At 35.2% G+C, this 27,119-nt stretch overlaps 1 protein-coding gene across 1 annotated transcript; it reads left to right on the forward strand.

The window, feature by feature from the left end:
• Positions 1–2,550: 2,550 nt before the first annotated feature.
• On the forward strand, positions 2,551–9,690 carry LOC125647779 (uncharacterized). The gene is made up of 4 exons (XM_048874591.1): positions 2,551–2,690; positions 5,932–6,114; positions 6,528–6,785; positions 9,615–9,690. Exons 2-4 carry the CDS (start codon positions 5,952–5,954, stop codon positions 9,647–9,649), a joined length of 456 nt encoding a protein of 151 aa, XP_048730548.1. The 5' UTR covers positions 2,551–2,690; positions 5,932–5,951; the 3' UTR covers positions 9,650–9,690.
• Positions 9,691–27,119: the final 17,429 nt, after the last annotated feature.

A 27,119-nucleotide genomic window follows, 5' to 3' on the forward strand; every position in this document is an offset into this window, starting at 1 on the left:
AAAGGCTTTTGCCCCGAGGGCGAAATTACCTTATTATTTCTTGGCTACTGAGTATATTTCTCTCATATTTCTAATTATTATATACTTTCAATTTCATCTCTTCTTTTTTCTTTAAAAGTTTGCGGGCATATATCACACGATATATGCCCGGAAACATTCCGGCCCGCAAACATTACGTCACAATCAAATTTCTACACCGTTAATTTTCAAATTTTTCGTGTTTTTCATCTTTTACTCAGTTAAACCGATAAAGTTATTGTTAAAAATAAAATTATTGTTAGTTTCTAAATGAAATTGAAAGTATATAATAAAAAGGTTATAGACTTTGTATGGGAAATACGACGACCTCGTTTTTTGTCGCGAACGGACCTCGCAAGCTCGGTCCGTCTACGCGCCAAAAAACTCTGTCGTCATATTTTCCCATACAAAGTCTATAACCTATAATTATTTTTCGTTTTCCTTGTGCCCTGCGACGCCATATTGAGAATTTTTAAATTAGTCAATTTTTCGCTATAAATAAAAATGACCCAAGTCACGAATTCTATTACCTTAATTTAAGCAACTACGTTGCTGGTAGTAAAATTAACTGAGAAGTGTTTGAAAAGATGAACTGGTGGGTTTTTTTTTTTTTTTTTTTTGGTTGAATATCAATATTTCGTTGTTTTCTTGGATGTACCATGAAGAGGTGAAGATAACAGTGATCAATCTCAAAAATCCCATAAAGAATACAAAATTTAAGAGTTGGGCAAGCACGGACCCCTGGGCCTAGAAGTAAGCTTCCCCTGTCGGCCGGTCACACCCGCTGTTAGCCCTATATCTTGATCGGGAATATGGAGTAATCCGTAGTCAATATTAGTGTGCAAAGAACGGCCTCAATTGGTATGAAACATGCCAAACTGCATTTCACCTAATGGCAGGCTATGTTACTAAATTAGATCGTTATATCGACCATAAAAGCGAAATGAAATATCCACAAACCTTTGTTTTAGGCAATACCACCTATACGAAAGCTGATGAAACCACAGCATGTAATAGTCAGTGAACAGTGCGTATTCCGGAGAGCTTAATTGAAAAAGAGGACATAGATCAACATTTTTTGTTTATTATCTAGATTTTGTTTTACTCCTGTGGAAGAAGATATGTAATGCTTCCTTGAAAATTATGTATTAGAATCAAAGAGAAAAGGAAAATCATCTTAGTGTCTAGCTCGCTTGAATTTAACATTTTCAGCCCGAAGTTGAGAAGGGTATTTCTCATTTCTAGTTGAGTCCGTATGTGGCGTTTGATTTTATCGAATGGAAATCACTTACGGACAAAATACCGTTATTTTATTTTATTTTAGTTTATTGGACTTCTTGGTTCCAAGATAGGGGGGGGGGGGGTCATCCTCATCTCGTTTGTTTGTAGTAGGGAGACTCAATTATACCCCAGATTTTACAGTGTATATACAATGTATGTATATAAAGAGAACCCTGTTCATTTCCATACTTGTGTACTTTTGAATCAACACTGCATGTTAGATTCACGACCCTCATTAGTCTGGTCACCACCCCCGCCACTCTGTTTTTACATTTCACTATTGAAATGAAGGGTGAGGAACCAGACTAGGTTTTCATAACATTTTCATTACTCAAGAGCTTATTTTTCGTCTAGAATTTTTTTTTAAATTCATATAATTTATTCGTGTTTATGATAAATGAAGAACGAATACATACGATTATGAATAGATAGTGACGGGGTTCGATTTGACTGGTTACCAAGTATTTAAAGTTTATATATATAGATATATATCACAATCTTGATAATGAATAAGTACAATGATAGACTATATACAATCAACGTCAACAAACACAACCATTTGAAGCCGTGCATTTTCTGGTCGCATGGGGCTTTAATGAATTTGTGAAAGTAAGTTTGGACACAAGTATAGAGCAAGTGTTTAAGGAAATTGTTTATGTTTTTTTGGGGACGGCAATAGATCTGTCCCAACATTGTGTGTGCGTGCGCTCGCGCGCGTGTGTATTTTTGTTAAACGTGAAAAAAGCTATTTCGTTTGATGATTTTATACATTCTACATGTACCAGTTATTTTTATTTCTATAGAGATAAAAGCTACTTTAGAATATACAGGGATATAATCTGATATAGTAGGATATTGTCTGAAATGTGAACAATACCTTCAGCCTGCCATAGTGAACTATGTGGTGAAGGACTAATGCATGTAAAATGAAAACATGAGGTTTCTAAATGGTTTGGTTTACATAGCTTTGATGGTCACCAACAAGCTGCGGCCGAATTTGACACTTGCGCCTGTATTTATAAGTTTTCTTCTGAATGAATTTAATAGCTATTGTGAACTATGGACACTTAGTAAAACAAACATTGTAACATTTTCAAAATGTCGACTTCCAATGGTTCTCCCGATTTTTTGTCTGTTTGACCCCAGTTATCGTATATATGTAGATAAGTTTCATGCACACAATGTTTGAGTGAAATAAACAAGTGGACCTGATCATTTTCGAGTTATCGCGCTTTGAACGATTTTCTTTAGTTTGGGTCCTCAATGTCGTGAATGAGCTCCGCGCTAATGTAATGTTAGCGTGATGGAGGGCGATACTGATAGCTGCAACACGTGCAGAGAGATCGATCCTCGGATGAACGAAGTGTGCTCTTGGGACTTTTAATTTCATGGTAAGTTTTTTTTTTACATTCGTTTTACCTGAACAAAATCTGAATTTAATGAATTTTCCTGTATATTTATTTATTAAATTTCTTTATTTATCAAGTCCCAAGATTTTGTGAAATGCAGAGCTTATTCCATCTCTCTTACTGTCTTAAACTTATTTAATTTGAAAAACAAAAGCATAATTTATGCGACGGAAGTTTAAAATCTTCTATAAATTTAGAGTAATAATATCTATTCTACATTTTTTTTTTTAAAAAGCGTCAGTTGAATATATAATTCTAAAGTTGTAAACATACAAATAAATCATGGTTTATATTAAAACAGTTTCCAAATTTTAATTTTTAGATATGTCTGCCATCATTTCCAATCGATCATTTTGTTATCTATCAAACTATTTATAATAAATGCTTATTTGAGAACAGAATGTCAATTTTGAAACAAAATCTGTGCCACCATAAATTTTACTTCAGTTTTTATGATAAATCATCTGCTTTAATATAATTAAATTACGGCATGGAAACGAATCGCTTGACAGATATTTTCATAAACAGGAAATAGAAACATGGAGTCAGAAAGATGGCTAAGTCGAGTCACGATGTAACTAGTCTTTAAATTGAGAAAGTGACATATTAAATGTGACCTTTGTTATTGCTTTCTGGAAGTCTTGTTCGCCATTCTTTTGTTTATAACTTCATATAAAAACATGTGGTTTATTATTTGGATACATGACGGCATGTATTCTCAGCCCATTCAATAAGTTTACTTGTACCCATTCCATTTGGCAATCAAGAACAGACGCCCACTGCTAACCATGAGTTAGCGGAAAGGATTCCGAGTATGATTTTTTTTTTTTAAATCTAAGTCCATGCTCAAACACTGTTTAAATGTTTTAAAAGTGTGTAGACGGAATAATTTCTGGAATCGAATGCACCAAGTCAGTATTCTACTATTGTCCTGCCAGGACCGAATTTGCCCTTCTACATGCAATGTATTTGGGATTCTGCATAAGCAAACACGAATTCATCAGTAAACCGTCAAGCCAAATTACACATTTAAAGGTTACCAAAAACTCTCGCACATTTGATAGTCAGACCTGATTTCATTTTCAAGCTTTTGTTAGAGGTCAGTGGCCCAGTCTCTATAGCACCATTCCTGCGTATAGTCAGCAGCATAGTCATAAGATAAAATGTAAGACTTATGTGACGTTGCATGCAAGATATCAGTAAGAAATGCGCCTTTATGAGGCCGAAAAACTTTAGGCCTATGCTCGACGCTCATCTAGAATTGGCTCCAGAGACGAGAGATGTGGTCTGTTGAATACTTCTTGCTACTGCAGCTGGTCGAGTTGCTGGGCTGTCTATGGATTGTCCACCGGGCCGGACTGGTTTCCTTGTTGACAATAATTCTTAAACATCTCTCTCTGTTTTCTAATCGTAATTTCGAAGTACTTGTATTTGTTTTTGGTGTGTACATTTCTATGAACTGTGACTTGCATTATGTCAGTGGGCGCAATATTATACTATTCTCTCGCAAGTTTTGTACACAATATATTTCTGATACCTGTATATTGATTTGTTTACCGCTTTCCAGATCATTTTTCCGATAGACCAAGAGTTGATACCGATTTTTATTTTATCAACCACAAAACAAATTAATTAGTGCATAGTTTATACATGTACTTTAAATTTGATAAATACTGCTGTGATTTTTTTTAAAGAATTAGGGTTTTTATACATGCCCGTCATAGATGAGACGTGTTATGGTATGGCGTTGTCCGTCTGTATGTCTGACCTTGTTGGCAAAAGATAAAATTAACTGTAAGGTTGAGGATCTTACAACTTGATACATTGAAGGTCTAACGGGCGTATGTTGCACCGTGTGCTGTACTCTTGTTTTTATTCATGCATCCTATTGATAAGTACCTCAAAAATAGTTCGGACCGGAAGTGCCATAAACAACGGGAGTTTGAGATAGCTGTGGTATATCAAACTAGCGATATACACTACGCGTATGAGATATATGGTGGCATATTTCTGCCATCACATATCAGATAATTACATGTATGTCGACTTGTCAGATGATTATGTCGACTTGTCATTCCCAATTTACTAGTACCATTTGCTGATATCTACTTTCCGTTTTGATATCTGACTAATAAACATCATGGTCTGACAAATCGACATAATTATCTGAGAAGTCAATAAAATCATCTGACAAATCGACAAAAAGATCTGACAAATTGACAAAAAGATCTGACAAATTGACATAAGGATAGGTTAGGCTTGTTAGTTCATTATGTCGAATTGTCAGAACATTATATCGACTTGGGAGATTTTTATTCGCCTTGTAAAATTATTGTGTTGACTTATCAGATCATTTGTTTTGTTAAGTGGATGACACATTTTGAGCGTGAAAGCATTTTTACGGTTACTTTTCGTGTTTGGAAACTTTACTTGACAAGTAGACAACATTATTTGACAAGTTGACATAATTAACGAACAAGTGATGGTAGAAATATGCCACCATAGTTATGAATGTTGGAGATAAGAATTTCTGAGAAACTATAATTCATGGGAACACATATTCTCCATAAAAATGTTAGTCAGAGCTTGAATGAAAGTATTCGTACATCAAGAAGGTGACCTTGGAATAAAGTGGTTATACGGTGTACCTGTTTTACTTTATGGATGTGAAATTTGGGGGTTTTGAAAATCTAGATATGATTGAACGTGTACATTTAAATTTCTGAAAACTATTTTTAATTTGAAAAACTCAACTCCTAATTATATGATATATGGAGAATCTGGGCGTTTCCCATTGCATATCAAGGTTTATACAAGAATGATTACATACTGGGCAAAATTGTTATACTCAGAAAATAAAATTGTTAATATTGTTTATAGATATTTTTGTACCCAATATGATAAAGTTGGATATAAAAACCCTTGGATTGACTGTGTTCAAAAAATTTAAATATATATGGACTTTCAAATATTTGGAATGAGCAAGGTTATTGCGTAAATGTTAAATGGTTATCTACAACAGTTAACCTGATTTTGAAAGATCAATTTATTCCCATTGTTCCATATACTGTATGAACCTCTGACGATTTTTCTTGCATGTATTATATTTCTTGTACTTCATGTACCGTTTAACATGGTTTGAGCGAATAAATTGAATTGAATTGAATTGGAATGCGTACATATTGTCGTAGAATGATCACTCATATGAAGACATTTTTTGTAGGTATAAGGTCGTAGATCACCATGAAGTTTCTGGTACTGATACTCGTTGTTATGGTTTGTGGGACTGGGGGCTATGGAAGTCTTTCACATCACAGTAACAATCTGGTACAGATGTTCTCCGACTATCTCTCCGACATGGAAACCAGACAGATGAACATGGCATTGCACAATAGGAAACGTGACGGTGTGTACTGAATCTCGTTAAAAATTTAAATGTATATCCGGGTATTCTAGCGACGGTTGCGGTGTATCTTGTTGGTATGAAGACAAGAATGCGTGTTTGTGTTGAAGTGGGCATTCATCTTAATATAAGGAAAAGTAAGTGGGCATAATTCAAAGCAGGTCAAAATAGGCATAACATGTATTTCCAATGCCAATAAAAATGGGCATCCCGATAAAAATGGGCTTTGATTTTAATACAGGTAAAAAGTAAAACAGAACTACACCTACAAAATCACAAATCCATATTTTCCTACAAATATGGTGTTGAAGAAACTACTAAATCTTATCCTCTAATTTGTCCACATTTCCCCGAGGAATTTAGATATAGCGTTTGAGTCATCGAATAGTTGTGATGCAGTGTATATTTCCTTGTAGTGGGCAATCCCACACCGGAGCAGCTGAGGATATGTACAGGCCGGAGAGACTGCGGAAGCGTTGTACAGAACTTCGGTTTTCTATATGATGCAAAGAGTGCCATCGAGATATGCAATAGTAGTTATGTTACAAAGGCGGCCGGGGTGAAATGCTTCGACAGGTACCCCAGTTGTAAATACCTCCGCGACAAGTTTAGTGTCTGCGAAAAAGAGGAAGTGGCAAGCAAGTTGGGATGTGACCTTACATGCGGGAAATGTGGTGGGTACACTGTACATAACACTCTACCGAAACGTTAATTAGCGCAGAGAGAATCGATCATTCGACCCATATTACATTTATATTTTTACCCTGACGATTTCCGACCTTTCAAAAGCAGCCTGGAATTATATTGTTCGTCGTATTTTTTTTTAAATCACAAGTTACTTTTACTCGTTTAACACATATACATGTATTATATAGGTGGATATTCGACATGGACTATTCATGTATTATATATGTGAATATTCGACATGGACTATTCATGTATTATATAGGTGAATAGTCAACATGGACTATTCATGTATTATATAGGTGAATATTCGACATGGACTATTCATGTATTATATAGGTGAATATTCGACATGGACTATTCATGTATTATATATGTGAATATTCGACATGGACTATTCATGTATTATATAGGTGAATAGTCAACATGGACTATTCATGTATTATATATGTGAATATTCGACATGGACTATTCATGTATTATATATGTGAATATTCGACATGGACTATTCATGTATTATATATGTGAATATTCGACATGGACTATTCATGTATTATATAGGTGAATAGTCAACATGGACTATTCATGTATTATATATGTGAATATTCGACATGGACTATTCATGTATTATATATGTGAATATTCGACATGGACTATTCATGTATTATATATGTGAATATTCGACATGGACTATTCATGTATTATATAGGTGAATATTCGACATGGACTATTCATGTATGATATATGTGAATATTCGACATGGACTATTCAAAGAACCAGGTAGGCAGTAAATAAGTGCAATGATGGGGTCTTATAAAATAATCCACCCAATCACTACTAAAGTAAAATCAAAGTACACAGAATATTGTATGTATCACAACATCTAATGCTAGCGAGTTGATACATGTAACATATATATATATATATATATATATATATATATATATATATATATATATAAACAATTATAACACCCAACCTTACGTTTACCCCTAGGATCTAAACGATACATCAATTAATCAATTAATTAATATATAAAGCACTAAATAATGGTTCGACCCCGGGCTGGGGCGAAAATTTTCAGTACCTAGTTGTGATTATTTAGTGCTTTATATATATATATATATATATATATATATATATATATATATATTCAAAAGGTCATGGAAATTCAATTCTATTTCGCATAAACAGAAAATCCAATTTTTGCAAGAGCCCTAATTAATCCTATAACGAAATGAATATTTAAAATAAAACCACATGCCGTGTACAGTAAGAGTAACGATTGCCACCCTGTGACAAGAAAATCCCTTGATAATTTATTGTGGTTTATTAAGATCTATTCACACTTTTATTCTGTTCAGCCAATCTTAATGTTCCCTTTAGGAAGCCCTTCCTTTATAGTAAAAACAATACACGGTATCCCTCACGTTATTTGACCCGTAAGAACGTTGACATTCAGGAAACACCCCCGAGACGGTGACCCTCTGTGTAGGTGCTCTCCTCTATCCAAGAATGACAAGACCTATTTTGAAAAAATAAATCATAAGAAAAAAGGGTGAAGCAAATACGTCAATTCTATATATTTTTTTTAGCATGTGACCGTAAACACAAACATATTTTTCTTCGTAACATTTCCTTTCTTTGAACTGAAAATTTCATGGTAGTAAGTAACTGTCATGTAATTCAGTGGATACATCTGTATGAGCTAAAGTGGTTAAATTGTTCCTCATTTATTTTTTCTATCATTCTGATACTGTCTGTGAACTTAATCAAAGACGTAATGATCAATTTGTTTAACTAAAACTGAGGGAAAATGCAAACACCTTGCATATTTATGGCGTTAACTGATATAAAAAAAACCACTCATGCATAATGCATTCGGCGCATTTGTCATGTATCATAATCAGCCCGTTTTAACGAGTGAAAACTTCAAATTGGTTCGATCTTGGTCGAGCTGCAGACAAACTGAAGTAACGGAAAATAGGAATTTTAAAATAAACAAAGAAAATTCATCATATCGATAATGTATTTAATTTGAACTTGCTACCTCTTGGGGTGGGGGCAGTTTTAGATGCGATACACTCCCAAAGAAAACATAGTGATAAAATTATCTTGTGTCCCTTCCATGCTATGATCCGTTAACCCCACTCTATTTTATGCCATTGCGTACCCTATTAAACCAGAGTTATAAATGCCTATCAACGTGCAAGAAATTTTATAGAGGATAATTGGTCTAATATATTTATTGAATTAGCCTGTGTTTAGTGGGCTTAGCTCTGCTTTGTAAAAAGACAGATACATGTCCATGTGTTCATACATAGCGTTTATGCTGCAAATACGGACAGAATTTGTAATATACTAAGCCCATAAGAATCCACAATTTTCTGTCTGCTATAATGGGATTTCAGGGTCCCTTGATATGAAAAAATCGTGACCTTGAACTAACCTTGACACAAAAGCAAGAACCGTGACACCCAGTTTTCTGTGTGTCAAAAGAATGCACACAGCATACGCAATATCGCGTCTAATAAATGAGAAGAATTCGTCCTTTCTATCTTCGATGTGTCTTATGTTTTGTTTGATAATAAATGTAGAAGTTTAATTTGACAGATCACAAGGAGTAGTATAAAATGTTACGTCTGAGCGATGTGCAGTTTAATAGTCCTTTGATTTAAGAGTTTAAATATAACAAATATAGGACGAATCAGGGTTAACAAAAAATTCTGAATTTCGATTGTCAACTTTATGCAGGGGAGTTTTGTGAACATCTTTAGTATAACACTATGTACACTCATGTGTCTCTTGCTTTTTTTCAGAACCACTGCCAAAATTTGGAAGCAAGAAATCCTAATCATGTGACAAAACCTAATCAAATTAAAAGTATTGGTCACAGTGTTCTTTTCAAATACAATGCATGCCTGCGCTGCGGAAAAGATTAAGTATGTTAATTATTTTTCATACACATGGAATCCTTTTTACATATATCTAATTATTTTGTAATTAAGATGCGTTTTCTTATGTATTTTTTAAAATTTGTATTTCACCTTGTAATCGTACTATTAGTCACGTGATGCCGTCGCAGTACAACACAACTCTTTGTCCCTAGAGCTGACGTGCATAAGTATGAAAACTCAGTAAAAACACACGTATCAACACTTCGCGCTAGTTATGTCCCTTGTTCGCCATCTGCCGATGAAAAATCGTATTTCCCTACGTTGGCCTAAGTGTTTTTTTTATCTGTAGCTTTGACATTTCTTATCTTTTAATCAATTGCAGTCAACTACAACAATACCCCAGGGTGGGACAACCCATTAACTTCTAAGAAAACTTGATAATTAGGTATAATTCCACAGTAGTAACGTCTTACATTTGGTAGCGTAAAGATTTCACCGATTGACCTTTGGCTGACCCCGCAAAGGGACATAATTCGCGATGAAGTGTTGATACGTGCAGTTATAAAAGGCACACATATGTACATGAGAGACATATCAGTGAAGTAGATGGTCTACTCTACAGAGAAATACGTGGATTGCTGCTGTCCTTCATCACAAACGGACGCAGTGGATGTTTAAATTTCGTTGAGTTTTAACTTTCAATCAAGCTGTATACATAACAGTTGCTGCTGAAAGAGTATGGATATCGCTTGAGAAGTAATGGACACCATGCTGTCCACATGATAGAAGAGCCTTCGTGTATTTGAAAACAATAATAATGAAAAGCTTAGATTTAAGAGAGAAACACTTAAAAACTACACAGCAACTTGCAGAAACCTACGTTGTATTCTAGTAAGTTGTCTGAAAAATTCCAAATGGTTCGAGCGAATTCAGGAGCGTACAAATCAACATTGATGGAACAAATCACCCTTTCTTAAATAAATCAAGGATCGGCGGCTATTATTCGGTAATGATTGACAATAAATCGAATTGATTAAAATAATGAACACCATTTATAGTATGCGGTTTCCATAAAGGTCAAATGCGTAAATGTATAGCTATAAGAAGTGAAAAAATGTATGAATGATGCATACTTTAAAGATTGTAAAGAATTTATGTAATGTGTAATAGAGTGAGACTTGAACCCGGAAGTCTGCCTCTGGATTAAAATTCCCCCATAAGGGAAGATCCATTCCAGAGCCAGTCTTTCCCACAGAGTGACCCCCACCCCCACCCCCCCCCCCACCCCCCGAAGTCGGGATCAAGAATGATACATCCTCCGTAAATATGGCTCTAGAATGAGATTGACCCTTTTGAGTTTTATCTCTCCGCCAACATCGATCTCTGGAATAAGATCCGCTAAAATTGAGCTCTGTATCTCCTTGTGGTGGACGATTCATTTTAGAATCTCTCCCTCTCCCCCCTCTCTCTCTCCAAAAGTGCCTATAATAAAAGTGAGACTACATCACGCAAATCTCGCTTTGTAGTGGAACATCAACCTCACACACTGAGGCGTGAAACTTGGGAGTGATAATTCTTTTGCACCCATCGTTCATTTCCCCAATGGAACTTTCCCAGGGCTGGTATGTGTGTATTAGCACAACTGAGCAGTAAACTCTACCAATATTTGTTAAAAAAAGCAATTACCCGAATGACTTTTGATTAGTTCACCAATATAGTAGTGTAAATTCGAATACATCTTCACAAGTCAAAGGTTATTTATTCGTTATCTCGCACTAACCCTTGACATCAGTCACCAATCACAACATAGGTTCAAGACAGAGCATATAATTGGTGTTGCAGCCTGTCAATTAGAAAACGGTTTTTATAATCGGCCGAAAACGAAACTAAACACGCATAGTGACGGCAACACGGTGTAGAATTTGTGGGCAGTTACCTGTACACAGATACCGTTGATTGATTTTCAGAAATTTATTTCCTTCGAAGAAACAATATTAGACGAAGTTTTAAATGCTTTTCACTTATCTTTTCGTCGATAGACGCCATTTATGTTCGTAACTGGCATCTGAATCGAGGAATATCATTGGCTGATTTAATTTTAGCTTACTTCGTCATCCTCCGTCTCGAACCCATGTTTTGAATGGTGACTGATGTGAAGATGTTAGTGTGAGATAATGAATCAATAACCCTTGACTTGTGAAGATGGTATGAACAGTGTTATCTCAAATATCAGGCACAACATTTTAAAAAGTGACTTTATCCCTTGACAGGTGTTTTTTTCCCCTTGTACATAACATAAAAAAAATTGAAAATGTTACAAGTTTTCTTAGATATTTGGAAGCAAATATTTGCTGAGTATCGCACTGAGTAAATTCATGCAAAATGAATCATGGAGAAAGATGGATTACCTCGAACGAATTGATGGTGGAATCCGTTACATTTCAGTTTGTAATTTGGAGCCGAGTTGATCTTACAGAGGGTCTTCTAGATCCATAATAGAGCGGGAAAATCTCACTCTAGAGTCGGGACTTACTATGGAGGAGTTTCTATAACTTCGACTTTTAATTTAAAGATATTACATATATGTACCATTACATAGGCGTCAGACATAAAATAACAAGGGTTAAATCAAGACATTGGGACAGGGTGCCTTTTAGTCGCCTCTATTGGAAATTCCAGACAATACCCTGGATGGTATTAACTCTGTCGCCTATACCCACGGTGATAACATTTCCGATAATGCTTTGTAGCTCCTTGACACATAGTAACAGGCTACTCCTACAAGCAAGAACCTCGGTTAGCATCCCTACTCTCCTTATATACATGTACCTCAGACATCGGAAAGCCATTTTTCTACAAGCTCGTAGTTCCGACTGAATTTTGTTAGGAAGGTTTTCTAAGTAAAATCTACTCAAATACATCAATCAATTGATACTGAAATCTTTCATTGTTAAATAGCTGTTGTCTAACCAACAAACTCTTAATATCCGTTGGAAATGTTAGTGTAAATCCCATTCGGATCGGTGTACAAGATTTTGTTATGATTGGAGGAAATCTATTTTTTCAAAACCCGATATTACAGTTCATGATATTTCAAAACGTTTTGTTTTAATCGGACATTTATTACGGATCTGTTTCGCGTATAAGATCTACACACATCTTAATTACCACTAATTTCTTGAAAGTTTCCTTGCCTCATCTGGGTTCATTTTATAACTTTTTGTACATTCCCTTGTTTATTGTAAAATTAATCGCTTTCGTTTCGTTTTCAAACTAATGATGATTGATTGATTGATTGCGGTTTCATGCCGTTTTGGCAATATTTCGGCCATTTTACGCGGCCGAACTAATGATGATTGATTAGTAATGATTTATGTCGCATATAGGACTTGGGTTAGACTAAGTTGGAAAAGAAGAAACATGAATTGGTGAACCACAAGTAGTAGTGGCACACGTCGGAAGTTTCATTAAGCAAGAATTCCTATGGGAGTGGTTTCAGCGGCGGGAATATTTACAATGGATGCTAGGAGTAATTCTTTGATAAAAATGGATAAATAAAATACATGTAAGATGAAAAATAATAAGTAATAAAACCAATAAATACATACACACAATATAGAATAAACGTGTCGGCACTTAACTTCCGGCTGGTTAAAGTAAACAACAGGCATAGGATTGTCTTGTGGTTTTGGTGACAAAATTCAAGAATATCCTATTGTGGTATCTGATTATCATAACGTTATTTTGTATAAAAAAAAATATAAAAAAAATAAAAAAATGACGCAACACATTTGACGTCGGAAACTGTAGAGAAGCGTCTAATAATCCGAAGAATGCTGGAAGACAGCTGGATAGGGCGGTATATAAAACCGGGTAGTGTAAGAATTCTGGAAGACAGCTGGATAGGGCGGTATATAAAACCGGGTAGTGTAAGAATTCTGGAAGACAGCTGGATAGGGCGGTATAAAACCGGGTAGTGTATATACATGTACTTCCGGTGTTTCTTGTTGATGAATAGGGCACAAAAACAATATACATATATATTTTTATTAGTGTTCGATTTATAATATCATTTGCATTTTTAACAAGGGTAGTTGACAGTGCGACTCTGAATACAACAGAGTCCAGACTTGTTATTATTTTTGATAAATTAATACGTTTTATCAAGAGTACAATACTACGCCCGTGAAAATGCTTACATAGGATTCTACATAGGCTTCCAGTATTCTTCATCAGCAAGAAACTTAAGCCATAATTTGTAGAGCTTTGCTTCAGGTAGTATCGGTCATCATCAGGCTGTGACATACTTTCTATGCATTGTATTAATAAAGGGTCTTTGCTTAAAACTGCGACAAGAGGTAGATAGACAAACCAAGAGTTCTGTGTGTAAAATATTTCCCCGAAGATGGGTGACTTATCGAGCTGAGAACCCACAGAAGGACGGAATATCAAAGTTAAAATTGAAGCTCTCCAGAAAAAGAAAAAAATTGCATTCTAGTTAAAACAATCAATCCATAATTTCCAAAAAAATGCTCTTTTGATGTGCTCAATTCAAAGGAATATTGAAAAAAAAATCCTATTTAAAATTACGTATACGCGAAAAACGCATAACATTACTGTCAATTAAACTTTTCCAAGCATATTTTCGTATGGAGTGGGCCAAGTCTCCATTGTAAACTGAGTAAAATATGTTAGTACATGTTCATTTGTGAATAAAAGTATGGAGACATGACCCACTTTGTGAAAAAAAGCTTAATTCTTATGTATAACTTCCGTCGGATTATCAGGAAAAGTTCTATGTCCATGTCGGGTGACGTTAGATAGCTTGAAATTCGGAGATTATGCATGGGATGGGTAGTCGAGGTGATATAGCGACAGTCTAATAGAATTTTTGGACAGGCCAAGATTGCATATCTGGTTCGAATACCAATTTCACCTAGTGCCTTTTTTTTTTTTCTTTTTTTTTTTTTTTACGATTTACTAGACTTCCCATAGTAATTTGTCTTTGGAATTTTATGTAGCTAAGTACTTCGTTACTAGCTTGAAAATACGGATGTATATTTAATTGCTGTGATAAAATTTAGAAATTCATTTCAAAATTAAGGATTATTTCCCTCATGCATACCTCTTATCCTTAGACAAATTTGACTCCACTTTTTGGCACTCTGTTTTTTTCCTAAATAACTCTAGCAAGTTTATTGTTATTTCGGATTTCAAACATTTCGGTTCAGCATCACTGAAGAGACATTATTTGTCGAAATGCGCATCTGGTGCATCAAAATTGGTACCGTATAAGTTTTACATGCTAAGTTTTACTCATAGCATGCAGTCATAATGACGATCACAAGTAATTGATTCGAACATGCAGCTAGTGAATAAATGTAAACAAATATGGGGCCTCCTGTGAAGTATGGCTGTTCTGTATGTAAACGACAACTTAAAAGAAAGTTAAAGAGAACAATCTCAGCAACGCTAATGAAGCTACACGAAGAGAAAAATATCGAGGTACATGACAAAAGCCAAATATGCAAACCAGTGTAGACTGTCTGAAAGGTACAGTGAGATACAGTTCAGTACAAAAACAAAAGCAAATCTAGTGTCTGTTTCTGTCCTATTTGTATCGGTGGAGAAATCTAACAGCAAATGTGCGTTCTGTAGCTGTAAAACCGGCCTCAGAGTTATACCAAAAGAGGCAAAAACTGATGCCTTTATTATATTGGTATTTTAGTACCAGTAGGTTGTAAATGCTATTCAAAACATTTGTTGGGGGAAATACTGAATCCAAATCAAAGCATTAATACTACATCATACAGAAAACACTATTACACTTTAAATAATGTTTGAGAATTTATATTTGATTTACACCACTAAACATCTGAGGTTTCTCATTCACATCAGTTAATATGTCAATGTAAATGCGGAGCATGTACTGTTGGATGAAAGGTGAAGATAACGAACAGTGATCAATCTCATAACTCCTATATGCAATACAAAATAGAGAGTTGGGCAAACATGGACCCCTGGATATACCAGAGGTGGGATCAGGTACCTAGGAGGAGTAAGCATCCCCTGTCGACCAGTCACATCCGCCGTTAGCCCTAATCTTGATCAGGTAAACGGAGTTACACGTAGTTAAAATCAGTGATGCGCGCATATATGCAGTGCCATTTGGAACCTTAGATACTCCAGACATCAGTGTAACAGGTGTTGTTAAAAACCGCTTAATGTCTTATATACATGGTGCTGCCTGTGAAAGAAATTATGATGATGATTTTGATTAAATATTCTTCTTTGAAGTATGATCTATATATTTGTTTTCAATTCTAAATATTTTGGACAGCGTTTCAGTACGGTACCGTATCTATTGTAAATACGGGTAACATCAATGTGGATTTTAGACTCCCGATTCGCGATCGGTGCCCAATCATGAATAGGCTTATTGTTCGCCAAGTTCACCCATCTTCTTTGACCAAGTTCAACAACCTGTAAATATTTTAAATATCACAGAAAATTAAAAATTGTTGAGAATAAATTAATGAGAATTCAAATAGTTCCACTATGCACATCTTCAAGTTATTTATAAAGACCCTAGCTTCTAAACTGTGAGAGGGGTTAAAAGGACAAACCATGCGTTTTATTTCAAAATATATTTCCTCAAAACGGACGAAGTTCAACAACTTGTAATGTTCTCAAAAAATTAAGAAAATCATAATCCTTGCCACATGCACATCTTCAATATCCATACAAACACTCTGTAAAAACAAGATAGCCCTCATTTGAGAATTGTGGGAAGAGTTAACCGGTCAGATTATGTACCCTCCATATAACAATAATTTTCAAATAAAGGGCTAGACTCCTGCAAGAAAGGTTGAAATAAAAACTGCAGCATGATCTCGAGTAATCCACAAAGAAGCTACATACATGTAGCAAGATTCAGCTTGATATGTAACAGAGAAATGAGATTAGAAACAGAAAACCTCGAACGGACGGACGGACATACATCGCTGTACCATAATACGTTCAGTCTAAAGACGGGCTTATAAAAAATGAAAACTTATAGATGCACATGATGTATGAAAGGAGGAGATAACGAACCGTGATCAATCTCATAACTCCTAGAAGCAATATAAAATAGAGAGTTGGGCAAACACGGACCCCTGGGTATACCTGAGGTGGGATCAAGTGCCTATGAGGAGTAAGCATCCCCTGTCGTATATGATGGAATTTCTTCCATCTGTTCATCACAGGTGAAGGCTGAACTTGCACAAACCTATATCAGAATGGCAGGACTTACTAAAACGCTATCATTATTCCATGACCAGAATGGTATACGTAGGATTTAATAAAATTTCATCAGCACATATGTAGCTGCAATAACGTAGCCCCTTCCGGGATGGTGGGGGGGGGGGGGAGGGGGGGCTACAACCCCTTAGAATCTCCGTAATACGTGAAACAGAAGCAAAGAACAATGACAGTTTTTTGCCGGCCGGAAAGTTTTTGACAGATAACAAAAACCTGTCAATGTTCTATGCTTCTATCTCACGTAGTACTGCCAATTTCGTGTATAACTGTTTCTGAGAAAATCCTTCAAATGTTGATATTAGTAATGGGACAAATTGTTATTGATAAAGGTGTTACTTACTCGTTTGAATTATCCCTTCTGTTGACTTTCGTCATCATTTTTCCGGGTATTAGGTCATGCCAAAGTCACATGATTCGCCACCGTAATAAGTCTCTCAATTTCTGCTTTGGAGATTCTTTTATCCAACGATTTTTTTTTTCATTGGGAGAAGAGTAGTAGGCTTATTCACCTTATTGGGGAGGGGGTATTCGATTGATTGTATAGTGTTAAACGTCCCTCTCGAGAATTTTTCAATCATATGGAGACGTCACCATTGCTGGTGAGGGGCTGCAAAATTTTGGCTTATGCTCGACACTTACGACCTTTGAACAGGGGGGATCTTTATCGTGCCACACCTGCAATGACACGGGGGCCTCGGTTTCTGCGGTCTCATCCGAACGACCGTTCCATTTAATCGCCTCTTAGGACAACCTAAGGAGGATCTATTTTTACCCGGATCAGCATTTCGCTATGTATAACAGATTTTTTTAAATCCCGATATATACTTGCATGTGAAAAAGGTGATAAAAATTCTTGACTGTGTATTGTCCGGGGTGTAATGTCACATTGTTTTCTTATTTTTGATAGGGAAGGGTTAGTTGCACCTATATATACCTGTGTCAGGCATAGGAGGGATGACGAAGGAAGATGAAAATGCTATTCTAAATTAAAATACGCATATACGTCATCCCGACCTTGAAACTTCAAGTGTCACAAAGATAAATGGCAAATACTTTAATTTTGTTGCTGAGGTATAAAATGATCTGCTTCTTCTTCCATTGTGCACTTAGCTCCTTACGGAATATCAAAAGACACCATTACGCTTAAAAGGTTTCTCTGAAAATTATTGGTGAAAACATTCTTTGGAATAACGAATTTTAATGTCTGAAGTGTGGCTACCTGATATTATCATTTGAAATTGTGTCGAAAATATTTATTTTTCTTATCGTGGAAGGATAAAGGATGATGTGATTTCTTATCATTGTATATATACATGTAGTTGGATTATATTATGCAATGATCTGGTTCATTAATCAATCAGTTGTGTAGCTGCCATTACTGCGGCATGTAGAATAAGTGAACAAACTTAGAATAATGTATTGCATTTTGGATTAACCCCACCCAAAACCATTTCCTGCTTCAAGGACGCAACGTATTTCTCATATTTAATTACGCGGCTTTTGGTAAAGTCATTCGAGTGACATGGTTTCTATTTCTATAATTAAACGTCATTTATTCAGTTATTAATAACTGCAAAATCATAGTTCAATATTGATGATTTCTTTGACCTTCGTTTTCATTTCACTGCAAATGAGGTAATTATTTTTGTCTGAAGTCGGTGATTTATACATGTACCGTGTTTCTGTACTCGATACGGGTACATCTGTAACAAATAGATCAGCTTTCTGCCCGGTAGTTTGGCATGTGTTGAGACGATGAGCTTTCTGATGCTTGAAGTAGATTATCATATGGAAATTTGTTTATACATCTATAAAGACGAACAATCACGCATATCCAATCATGTGAAAAAAAACCTGTCTCCTTACATACAGTCGGGAGGGGGGGGGGGTAGTTTCGAACTCGAGAAAACCCAAGTCCATAGAAATTGTGTACGTTATGATATTTGGTACATTGTGAGACGGGTCGAGGGCCTGATCACATTTTCGAGAGGTTACATCGTTAGGTACGTATATCGTGTATTATTAGTGGTTGGTTGGCACTTAGCATGCAGCTTAGTACTTACCATTACAACATTCTAATATTCAATTTAGTACTAGCAGTTCCTCTATCATTAGTAGTCTGATCAGCGAAAATTGTAGTCAAAGAATGGACGCATTGCAAAAGGATCATGCTTACTCACCTGAAAAATTAGCAGTCTCTATAGAACAATACATATCTATTTCTGAGAACAAATGTTTATACACCATTTAAATTCAAATTAAAACATTTGATGGTGGGGGTGTGAACTTTGATTGTAAGAGGACAGTCATTTTGTCATTACTTGATTGAGATTACATTTCCTTAATCGCAATAATTTCATTTACACATGTTGCGTGTGTGTGTGGTTGGCTTCTTATTTTCATTTTGATTAATCTCTGTAGACTATCAAATTAATTTAATGAATTCTCACTATTTATTCGGAGCATGAATTGGGCATGACCTTGATTTGTGATGCTGTGGTCAGTAAATAAGAAATGCACACTGAATATTCAAACATGCGGATTTTTGTTTTTCAAATTTGAAAAAACCCATTAAAGCCCCGGTTTGTTGATAAAGATTAATAAAATCCGCACCCTTCAACCAAGTTTTCATTATTTATTACAAATTTCTGTTCTATCATTTGCATTGATGAAATATGCATGATAGTTTATGCTAAATTTATTATGATTCTGTGTCTAACATGCAATGATACTGTACATTTATCAGTGCCATGAACTGTTCATTATTAATTAATACAACACCATGGATGATTGATATTTAAACAAACAGCTATAAAAGTATTTGTGGTATGATTAAATGATGATAAAAATGTCGTGAACCTTCATGTTTCCGCAAAAAGCAAAGAGTTGACAAATGTCAATGAATGAATTATTTATACGCTGATGCTGACCGTCCAGCCTGTGAAGGTACAGATTTTTATTTATTTTCTGCTATTAAGGTACACGTGTTCCCGTTCTTATTGTGACAATATTACTCGTAGATAATGTTGGCGGGAAAGGAAAGGTCAGGGACTTGTAAATCATCGTGTTTAGTTCCTTATTTATATTTAGGTAAATTTTATCCTGGCTTTCCCCTCTAAGCTTTTTCGATTGAGTGATTAGTCACGGTGCATTATTCAGCACATTGTCATTAAGGTTTTCCTCATTCTGGTGAAGTTTTGAGTAAAAACACGATATTTCAAGTTAAATAGTTCAATTTATAAGCAATGTTATAATGTACATATGATATGAGAATCAACTGCCTCAATATGGTATAACAAAATAATCGATACCTTCTGGGCTTCTCAATTTACTAATGAATATGACAGGAATGGCTCATAGACTGGAAACTGTCAATCTTGCGACAGTTTTAATTCATGGAACGATTATCAACGTATCGAAATTATATTTCTTTGTCCAAATGAGCCTTTGTCATTATGAGGGTTTTTTTTTATTCCATTTTGTGAAAATCATTTTGAAATACCTTTTTTCTTTTTGTTTGTTTTTAATTGTTTTTTGTAGAATAAAATATTTGTCTGAATTCTCGTCGGGTTTGCATACATGGTGTGGTATACAGAATATTATGATTATAAACACAACAATATTCAAATAGCATTTTAGTAGGTTTTATGCGCTACATATAGTAATGATATTGTCTCAATCAGAGATTTTGTTTTTGTATTTTCGGGGTGTTTTTTTTTTTTACATTGTCGGTTGGGTTTTTCTTTCGTAATTCAAAGTCAAAGTCCTTGCATTGTTTTCATACACTTTTCTATTACATGGACAAATCTTATTTGATAAATATCACTGAATGTAATTGGAAAAATTTTGAATACCAAAACTCTTAAAATTCCAAATCCTTGAAAACATTTATGATTGCCGACGACTACTGACACTTAGAAGAACATCTGGTTAAGACATTAAGATTATGGATCTCGGGACTCTGGCCTCAACATTTCACGTTTGTAATTAAATGCTTTTTTTGTAAATTAACTTCGCATAACATTAACAAAACTTAAGGTGAACAAATTCATTATTCATTTAACTTGTAATTTGTTCATTAAGAAAAGACAGTGAGGGTCTGGTGACATTTTATTTTACTTCATGTGTGATTTGAAAATGAATATGTCTCCCTCACAGCAAATTACAGTGCACAGTGTCTGGGATTAAGAGAGAGAAAAAAATGAATGCAGAAAAAGTTTTTAAGTAGGGAATATGTTCGAATGTGTCATAGAATTTCTTCACTCATGCTTTCTATTTAGTCCGTGGGATTTCATCACCATATATATTTACTGAACATTTAGAGATCACGAGATGTTTTTTTTTATTTTTGCTTACGTGGAAATACAGGATAAGCTCAAAATCTTTTGAAAACTAAAATACATGTAGATATACTGTAATATAAATACATGTAGAGGTAATTAATTCGTTTATTTATTTGTCAAGCAAATCGATTATTTTGACCGAAAATTTGTTTTCAAATATATATACTTATTTTCATTTCAATATGTTAATCAATTAAGTCGACAAAATATACACAATTATATTAAATAAATTTTAATATAAGATTTCACATTTTCAGTAGAAATTATTTTGTAAATTCTAGTAATAGAACCGGAAACGGATAAATAGCTAAAAATAGAAGGGGATGGGGAAATTCTATACTTGGGAGCCTTTCTCTACGGGAGAAAGATGGATTCTGGTTAATTATTCCTAGGGTGAAATTCTATGCTGGGCCCATTTTTCCAGGGATAAATATAACCTAGGCTCTTTTTAAGGGAGGGGGGGGGGGTCTACACTGCAAACCGGTTAAATGTTCTACAAAAATTAATGAAATGAGGGATCTTGTAATTTTGAGGAAATTCGTCTCTGTTATTGACACGTGCAATGTACAAATACGTGTAGCAATTCCATAATGCAAATGGACATACATGTATTCTTATCATTGAATAGCATTGCTTGAACTTAACCACTCTATTGTGCTGACAATATAAAATATGATAAACTAGACTATTAGAGTTAGTAATTTCAGAGCAAAACAGGAGGAAACTGACCATTTCTTTTCTTTAAAAAAAATGCCATAGTAGATTTATATAAATAACAACAATAATGGGCCACAACGCTCACGTGGATAATCTCTCTAATTCTTGTAAGTCTTATTGTAGTGCAACCCCGTCTCCAGGATCGTGGTGTGGACCAACTAGAATCTACACCACATGAGGTTGACTGCACATTTCATTCAATGTACTTGAAATGTTTATAAACAGAAAACCGTGTATCATATTGTAATTAACTAAAACGTACTAACTTGTGTCACACTGCACGGGGATACTGAGTACACAATGATTTGATATATCATTGACTGGTGGTGTCTAAGAAGAGACTTTCAAAAGAGATATTCCCCTCATGCACTGCTATGTAAAACCTAACAATGGTCTCACCCTGGCCCCGGGGATCCTTATTTTCACAGACTTTGAATTTAACATCATGATTTGACAAATTGTAGACTTGTGGTTGTTGAGGGGACGATTTTTAAAGGCTTTTCCAGATATATTTCTGTGGAAAGCTAATAAACCCAGTTGTGGGCAATCCAAGAGTCATGGTTTGAAAGCTGAATCCATCACAACAAATACTCCCGAAAAGAGACTGTTTACATGATAATACATGCAATTTTATTCTATAAATAGTAGGCTTGTGGTTCTACCTTTTTCTCTCTATATCGCTATGTATTCTTTCCCCTAACTCCAAGGGATCATGGTTTAAAAACCAAACCTGCATTACATGAGGATACCTGAATAATTTGTAGACTTAATGTTTTTCAGAGGATTTGTAAAGATATTTCTTACATGCTCTTTGAACCGCAATTATGGTCCCATTTTGGCCACAGGCACCTGAAGTGTGGATAGCTTGTATAGAGCTTATGTACATACCCCCCTTCTAGAAAGAAATTATTTTTATACAGCACCAATAATTTATCCAAAATATGTTATTTCCCCACCGATCACCCTCATAAGTCGTTCTGAATAGTCAGTTTCAACCTTCTGTAAGCTGTAGAGATAATAGCTGCAAAACTGTAGCTCTCTGAAAAATATTTTGATATAACAGAGAGCTACAGATCCACTCCTTATAAAAACCTTCGATTTACGGTGCACGGTTGAGGCCTTATATCGTTGTATTCTTGAGTTGCTGTCTCATAAATAATATTAAAAAATTCTTAACATATCAACAAACGAAATCATTTGAAGCTGGGAGTTTTAATGAATATTTGAAGGTATGTTTAGACACAAGTATAGTAGGAAAATATGTTAAGAATTTTTTTATATTAAATATATAGTATTCGTACTCTACACGTGTATTTGACGTCTATTTAACATGGCAAAGGCATAAGCGAGGCTCGTACTCACAACCTCCCGGTCACGCTTGAACCACGATGACCTGTCGCCTTTCTTTGGTTTTACGAATGTAGTATGTTAATTAACGTCCTGCTCGAGAATTTTTCACTCACTTAAAGATCTCCCCATTGGTGGTGAAGGACTGCAAATTTAGGCCTCTCCTCGGCGCTTATGGCCTTTGAGCACGGAGGGATCTTTATCGTGCCACGTCTGTTGTGACACGGGACCTCGCTTTTTGCGGTCTTATCCAAAGAACCGCCCCATTTAGTCGACTCTTACGACAAGCAAGGGGTATTGAGGACTTATTCTAACCCGAATTCCCACGGGATACGAATGTAGTGAAAACAAATGACATGATAAATCATTACGTCCATTTGATGAAGTTGAATATACATATGTAAATTAAAGTTGATCTATATTTTAAAACCATAAATTATACAATTATTGTTATCTAAGATTGCATTATTGGGCGCAAAAATCTTTTTGCCGTAAATGGAAACATGACCAATCTGAAATCTACTATACGGATGTCAATGTGCATTTCTAGAAGAAGAAAAAAATAGTCCCTATAATGCCAAAGAAATCCTTATAATACTACAATTTTCAAAAACAGGAATTACTTGTAAAAATCATTGAGTTTGACATTTAGAGCCCACATTTGTTTCTGATATGTTACAAATGAAAAGGTTATAATCATTATATAAATGGTTTTACCGATCAAAGGCTAAACGTATCGTGTATGGTTAAATCTTTTGTGAGTAATATCGTCATTTTCTAAAAAGTTGTGTTGCATCTTGCAAATGTTAATTAATATATGTCTAGGGAATACAAAGTATAAATAAAGTCTTAATAGAAAAGAACGGCAACTTGATTGTACGTGTGATTTTTTTCAAGCACCTTTTTGCGGTAACTGGTTTAATGTTTAGTACCCCTTGCTTGTCGTAAGAGGCAACTAAATGGGGGGGGGGGGGGGGGGGGGGGGGCGTCCTTCGGATGAAAGCGCATAAATCCAGGCCCTAAGATCCCTCCTAGTTCAAAGGCCGTAAGAGCCAAACATCTATGCTTATAAATTAACAACTCCGAAACGCTTGCTCCAGAGTTACTGCTTGCACCTTTAAAATTGTTTCATATGTGAGGTCAAGTCCTTAACCTATAATAGAATTTTATTTGATTAGTAAAATCAATTAGAAACCTACTTTCGTTTTCAATAAACTACCCAGAAATAGCAAAAAAATAAAAATTTAAAAAAATAATGAAAGTTAAGTGGCGGATCTAAGCCAGGTTTCCTTAATTTTGTAAATGACAACTTAAAAGATAATACGATATGAAGTTAATTCGTTGTTTGTTTATCGATGCTTGATTTTGATCTTACAGAAGAAATAAGTTTTGATGATTGTTGAATAAAATATGCTTGTTTGTTTCTTCCATCTTTAATCTGCCTTATGGAAATTTCCAAAACAAAGCGACGCTACAACCAATCGCATATTCTCGGGTCTTTCCGGCAAGCCGAGAAGTTGCGATGATCGGCATAAAATTGTGTGGGTGTTCAGTGTTAGTTATACTTATAATAGTTTTGACTACGGCCCATATTTATCAATTTATAATTATTTTACTTATATACCGTACATCTCATTCAACGAAGGACGTCCCCCCTATACCTAGACCAACGATCTGACACATCGATAGGCCTAATTTTTTAAAAGCGATTTCTATGTTCTAAATTTTCTACGTGATTATATGAAAAGTGAAGATAACGAACAGTGATCAATCTCATAACTCCTATAAGCAATACAAATAGAGAGTTGGGCAAACACGGACCCCTGGATATATCAGAGGTGGGATCAGGTGCCTAGGGGGAATAAGCATCCGCTGTCGACCGGTCACACCCGCCGCGAGCCCCACATCCCGATCAGACAAACGGAGCCATCCGCAGCCAAAACCAGCGCGTCAAGAACGGTCCAACAACCGGCATGAAACACGTCACACAGCACTTGACCTAATGATAGGTCACTGTTACGATTTTTGTAATAATTTATTAACAGTCACTGATGTCAAGGCCGCGACAAATAATGCAGCATTATTGAAAATTTATAACACTGTTATATTTCCTCATTTTAACTATTGTTGCGCAGTTTGGTGCTCAGCCAAAAACAGGGTTTATATTGACAGACTTTTTAAGTTACAGAAAAGGGCAGCCAGAATTATATTGAAGGTGAAAGTAACTCAGACTTCTACAGCTGATATTTTTAGTGTTCTTAAATGGATGCCTGTTCATGATTATTTTGTATATAGAAAACTAGTGCTTGCTTTTAAGGTTCTTAATAACATGACACCAGAATGTATGAACGTTTTTAATTTTGTCAGCCAAGTTAGTTCCAGAACAACAAGAAGTAGTGATAGTGGCATTTTATATTTACCAAAAGTTCGAACTGAATATTATAAACAGTCTTTTAAGGTATCCTCCACAATTTTATGGAATCAGTTGCCCAAGTCTGTCAGAAGCTGTGGTTCTATTACATCTTTTAAATCAGCATATTTGCAGCATTATTTCTCAAATAAGTGATATATGGATATGATGTCTGTGTGTATATATATATATATATATATATATATGTATATGTATATGTATATATATATATATATATATATATATATATGTATATGTTTATTTTCCCCCCAGTGATATCGTGTGTGTATTTTATGTATATATTTTATATTATGTTATCTATTTTTCTATTCTCTCATTTATCTGTCTGTGAATATGTTTTATACAGGACCACAATGTAAACTAGTCATTTGTACTAATTGTGCTATCCTGTATAAATAAAAGAATTTATTATTATTATTATGTGCACAATCACATGAATAAATACAAACAAGTTTTTATTTTGGTTGAACATGTTTTGTGATGAAACATATCTTTAAAGTAATTAATAAGTCGGATGCTGTCCAATACGCCGCGGTCGCCGAGAGGTTAGAGCGTTCGCACCGCATGCGGTTCCAAGGCCGGGGTTCGAATCCCGGCCGCGACAAACCAAAGTCGTTAAAACAGGTAGTGGCAGTTCCATCGCCAAATGCTCGGCATCAAGGTGTGAATGTCACGGGTCCTCGGAGATGACCTTAAAAAACGGATGACGCGTGTTACAGTAGGTATGGCACGCTAAAGAACCCTCATTGTTCAATGGCAATAAGCGCCGAGCATATAGGCCTAAATTTGAGGCCCCTCACCGGTCTTGGTGACGTCTCCATATGAGTGAAAAATTCTCGAGCAAGATACAATTAATCTATCGAATGGCCCGGGACTGTTCTGGGAAGTTTGCGTCTTATAACTTCCTTCTCTCTCTTTTTTTTTTTTTTTTTTAACCGAAATCAGGTTGTACACTACCTGACAATGTCCAAGAAATCTGGCCACTGTTTACGATATAGCAGTTTTTCTGTTTGGCATCCATATAGTGCATTATGTTTTTGGATTATTGCGTTTGACGAGAAGAAACGACGTGTATTCATAGTTTTTAAAATTGTCGCACTGGACAAAAACTATCATTATAAACACAATCGCTATACTGCGTTTCAAATTTTGAAATTATAAACGACCATTCATTTTGTCTTTGGTCAGCTATTCGGCATGACGGATTGCATATTATATATTCGTAAAATCATTTTCAATACGTAGATTGATTGTATATTGTTTAATGTCCCTCTCGAGAATCTAGAG

Source organism: Ostrea edulis, chromosome 6, assembly GCF_947568905.1.
Source record: "Ostrea edulis chromosome 6, xbOstEdul1.1, whole genome shotgun sequence".
Classification (NCBI taxonomy): domain Eukaryota; kingdom Metazoa; phylum Mollusca; class Bivalvia; order Ostreida; family Ostreidae; genus Ostrea; species Ostrea edulis.

Bases quoted from the DNA above. Each gene is read 5' to 3' on its own strand.
- LOC125647779 (XM_048874591.1), top strand. From the start codon at position 5,952: ATGAAGTTTCTGGTACTGATACTCGTTGTTATGGTTTGTGGGACTGGG. The intron at 6,115-6,527 runs GTGTGTACTGAA...ATTTCCTTGTAG, and splicing joins GCACAATAGGAAACGTGACG to TGGGCAATCCCACACCGGAG. The intron at 6,786-9,614 runs GTGGGTACACTG...GCTTTTTTTCAG, and splicing joins CCTTACATGCGGGAAATGTG to AACCACTGCCAAAATTTGGA.